At 37.9% G+C, this 4,933-nt stretch overlaps 1 protein-coding gene across 1 annotated transcript in view; it reads left to right on the plus strand.

Moving 5' to 3' along the window:
- Nucleotides 1-3,899, plus strand: part of SEC61B (Sec61 beta subunit) — a 5,520-nt gene extending 1,621 nt beyond the window's left edge. Inside the window, exons 2-3 of the mRNA XM_009998296.1 lie at nt 153-254; nt 3,573-3,899. Of these exons, the coding sequence (XP_009996598.1) occupies nt 153-254; nt 3,573-3,660 (190 nt within the window). The 3' untranslated portion in view covers nt 3,661-3,899. The remainder of the gene's footprint in view (nt 1-152; nt 255-3,572) is intronic.
- Nucleotides 3,900-4,933: the final 1,034 nt, after the last annotated feature.

Genomic DNA, 4,933 nt, shown 5'->3' on the forward strand with positions numbered 1-4,933 from the left:
GAGCCGGCCGCTGCCGTGGGGTGTGCGGGCCCCGTGCGCGCTGCTGGCCTGTGTCTCCCGTCCGCAGGGTCTCTTGCGGGGGGGGAGTGCCAGGAGCTGGCAGGGTGCTCATGTGTCTCGGTCTTTGTTTCATGCCTTTCTGGCCTGTGAAGGAAGAACGCCAGCTGCGGGACAAGGAGTGCCGGCCGTGCCACGTCCACGGGCACCGGTGGGATGTGGCGATTCTACACTGAGGACTCTCCAGGGCTCAAAGTGTAAGTTGGACGTGCAGGCACGGGAGCTGTACGTTTCCTCTGCTTATTCTGTCTTTGAATTGAGAGTTCAATGTGCTGGTCTGCATGGGATAATGTGCTGAATTCTTGGCTGCTTAGGTAGACTTGGGATGAAATATTTAATCTGTAAACCTGGAGAGGTAGTTTTAAAAGTCATAGTGGCCTTAAAAAGGTAGGTACAAGTTATATTTTGTAATTGGCTATAGACGCACCATAAGTGGTTTTGAAGGCTGCAGAGTTGGGAAACATTACTCGTTGCAATGAATTTAGCCATTTACATGCATGTTCTTGTTCTCTTTTAATTAAAGCTTTTTTTTTCTTTATTAATAGGTATGTTATGATCCTGTGCTTTCCCTGTCCCCTCTAGAAAACATAACTGATAGGCAGTGTGCTTGCAGAATCTCAAGTGTTTTTATTGAAAAGCTGAAGATAAATTATATTAGCTGAACTTGCAAAGTGAATAGCATTGCAGTACCTTGCAAGTCTCTGTTTTTACAAGGTGAATATTCCAAGATTGTGGTCAAATAATCTGGTGGTAGTGTCCCTTAAGCTGTAAAGAGAGTCTGGCTTTTTACTCCTTGGCCAGTCTGAGTCACTCTGATAAATTCTCCAAGTAAGCTTTGCAGCCTGCTACTTGGGTAACAAAAGAGGAAGGTGTATTTCACCTGATGGATGTGCTGGCATAACCTGAGTGGGTAGTTTGTGCTTCTTGCAGAGTTATACTTTGAGGCCTCTTATTATTACTGTGTTGAAGAGATGAAACACTCAGGGATATGCCCATTGCGGCTTTTTTTTTTTTTTTAAATCCATTAATTTTTTATTTTGGAGTGTTTTAAAAGTGCTACTGCTGGCTGCAGGAACAGAACATTTTGGGAAGAGCTGGTCATAGTCTAGCTAGTGACTGTGCTGTGAGCAGTCCTTCCCCTGAAGTTGTCTTACATGTTTTCGTATGTATATTTTAAAAACCAAAAATTATACAGCAAACCATCCAAGTAGTGGTATTTTGCTACTGCAGGTCTTGCTTTCTCCATTCTGGATCCAGAGAGGAGACAAGGCAAAGAAAAGAGTGACCAACAAGAGTGTTCTAGAGCAAATCTATGCACGTGGGCAAGGCAACTATTTGATGTGTTGTTTGGTCTACTAAAGCTCAATTAAAAAAAAAAAACAAACTGAGGGGAAAAAAAATGTGTTCTACCATTAGGTAGATGTATTTTTTCCAATAGACCTGTGATACAGGCTGTCAAAACAACTTTGCCAATTTCAGTAGGGTTCCTTGTGAATCCTTTCATTTCACTTTCGATTAATGGCCACTCAGTTGTTCTAATCTTCAATATAAGCAGGTCCGTAGATAGATTTTTCCTGTCTATTTATGTTGCAAGACAGTGGTTCCAAATTTGAAGGTTCTGGAGCAGTGGGTGTGGGTTTTTTGCAAGCTACCATAGGTGCTTGTATGGTCAGGCTTTTAATAGAAAAAACAATATTTTTAAAGTTAGTTGGTTTTACGAATCATCTTTCCATGAGATGTAACATTTTTCTGAACCATGGCTTGGGAGCATCTTTCTTGCTTACAGCTTTCCCTGTATTTTTCTACGTATGTTCTTCTCTGTAGCAACCAACTGTTATGATCTCTGGTCTATTCAGTAGGCTTAAAAATAAAAATGGGTTATAGAGAGGTTGTGGTGTCTTCAGTAAAGTGCTTCAACTGAAGTTGTTTTTAAAAATGATTGTGGTCACTACTGTATAAAGCAATGTAAAAGCTCAGCCAGGTGGTGGATTTTTATTCACATTTTTTTAAATATGAGCTCTTAAAATTACCATGAAAAAATATATAAAACCATGGGAGGACAAGGTATGTGATGCTAGCTGTGATCAACAGAATTGCATTATAGATTCAAATTTTTTAATTGTGTGTAATTATACCTCTGGTGCTTCGTGTATGTAGTATCTTTACTCAACCTAATAATAAAGAATAAATACGCTGAATAAGCAAGCTTTCTTTGTCTCAAGAAAGTACATTTGTGTATAGTACAGGTTGCTACAAAATACGTATATTTTTAAAATAAGAATTAGGAAAATAGAGCTATAGGGGATGTGGTTGAGAGTGGGAGATGGTATTTTTCTCTTTACAACTGAGATGAGACTTGCCTACATTGAAAAGAAAACTAAAGCCAAACTTGTTGCCCTTTTTATGGCACTTGGTACCTGTGATTCCTGTATATTGTCTTGAGCTTTCTTGCTTAAAGAGGCTTAGGAGCATTTCCTGTGGAGCCATGTCAAGGAATCAAATTGGGATTGTGGAATAGTAGTGGAATAGTATGCAGCCTTTTGAAAGACATTATCTGAGAATGCACAGAACCAGATCTTTAGTGGTGCCTGAATCTGGTTTTTGGTTTAAACTGCATGGTGGGCTGAGAAGATTTCCAGGTGGATGGAGGAAGGTTGCAGGGTTTCAGCAGGTTGTCTTTGTGACTGGAGAAAATGAGATAAACGTGTCAGTATCGGAAAGCTGATGTTCTGCTAGTGAAAGATACCCCATAATGGGAGTTGTTTATCTAGTCAATGTGTGTGTAGACTTCTTTATTTTGTGTGTTTTGTCATTGGTTTGTTTTCTAAATGCTTTATGTCTGTGTTCAGGGTTCTCTATACCTGAATAAGACTCGGCATGATAGATAATAACTGATTAAACTGCTTGTTAAAAACATCACTGTACAATTTCTAAACAATGTAAAAAAGTGGGAAGGAAAAAGTTGAGATTTGTTAATTTATGCATTTTAGGTTATGATTTAATGATGGAGTTAAGTTTTACATTCTTTGTATCTTTTTAAAATAAACACAGAAGTCCCTGTCTCTCACCCACTGCTGCCATTGTTTTCAAATGAAATAAAACCTCAAAAAAACAGCAAATCTGAATTTTATGCCAAAATTTTACTAACCGCTAGAGGACTCTCTTGGTTTTTGTATCTGACTAATCTCTGCTCAGGTGGTTATCTAAGTAGTAAATACAGATGATAATTTTCCAGAGATTGTTTTTACAGTGATGAGTAATCATGAACCATTAAATACCTTTTAAATAAGTGGGGTTTATGGGGTGTAAAACTATCTTTAAAAACATTGGGGCAGCAGCAGTTTTTGATAGCCATCTCTATCTAATTGCTGTGTATTTTGAGGTATTTCTGTGGGAATGGTATAAAGGTTTTCAAACTTACAAACTGAATTCACTTGGCTGATAATGACTGGCCTTTGAACAAAACGGACCTTTTTTTATGTTAATGCTTTTTTTTTTTTTTTCTTTATTTTTAGTGGGCCTGTTCCAGTTTTGGTCATGAGTCTTCTTTTTATTGCTTCTGTGTTTATGCTGCACATCTGGGGTAAATACACTCGTTCATAGACACAGCTGCCAGCTTAAAGCATACATCTTGGACCAAAAATATGGTGGATCCTGGTTGTTCTTGGAAAGAGACTGGGGAAGCTTCCTGTCACCTATTGAAGTCCTATCAACTTCGGCTCTAAAACCGAGTTAATTTCTCAGTTCTCTAGTTGGGCAGGTTTAAAGTCTGTCATGTCATTTTATATTTGTATCTGTACACTTAGAAAACAGATATTGCAATAAAAGTTGTATATGGAAATGGAAACAGTCTTAACTGTATTTTTTCCTCCTGTTCCAACATACCATGACTAAAACATTATACTTGTGGTTTTCATATATAATCATGTTTCAGAGTAAATGCCATTTGACCCTTCAGATTTTTCTAAACTATATGTTGTTACATACTTTTATGCCAGATGATCTGGCATTTTTTTGAATGTAAGAGGCAAAATCAGATGCACAAACATGCAAAGGTAACAAACATGTTTGAAGTAAAACTGAGATATGGTAGCTTAGCTGCTCATGTTCTGTTCACTCCAGAAAAATAGCTGGATTTATTTATTTTCCTAACTTTACTCATTGCTTGTGATACATGAAAGTACATAAGCATGCTTGTTTTTCAAACTGCACTTCAGGAATAACATGAACTGGTACCTGATTTTAAAAAGAATAATTACATGGCTCTCAGAGACATGTTTCTTCTGCAGATCCAGACTCTTTCAAGGAGTCGTAGGGAGGAAAATGCAATGGGAGGACTGTAAAAGCAGTGGTTGCATTTTAAATAACAGGACATGCAAATGAGCTGAGCTACAGCTAAGTGGCTCTTCACATATCTACTCCAGTTTTCTTCTGGGTGTTCTTTGTTTTCCTTTTGAACAGTCACTTCTTCCTTCTTTAGTTAAAGGCAAATACATACTTGTGCATTAGAATAATGTTTCAGTTGTTTCTCACTGCTAGTGTGGTCTTGAGAGTTGAGTAACCAAATCAGTCCATACAGTTTGACATTATTTTAGCCTGCTGGGTGTGTTATGATTCCTGTTTGAATATCAGCTTGTAATAGAACAAAATCAGCTATGAACTTAGAAAAGGGACAGGCTTACTTCTGTACAGCCTACATTTCATTTAACTGAGTATAAAAAAGTTGACTGCTTTGACAGTGCTGTCCTTGATTAAATACTTTGTTTTCTAGAATGACCCGTATCATAGATTTTTGCATACACTGTCAAAGAGTCTAATGTCTCTGGTTTTGTGCAGATTATTTTCCATCCCTTCTTTGCTTTATATTTTGGGAGTG

Source organism: Chaetura pelagica, unplaced genomic scaffold (genome assembly GCF_000747805.2).
Source record: "Chaetura pelagica isolate M959 unplaced genomic scaffold, ChaPel_1.0 scaffold565, whole genome shotgun sequence".
Lineage (NCBI taxonomy): Eukaryota > Metazoa > Chordata > Aves > Apodiformes > Apodidae > Chaetura > Chaetura pelagica.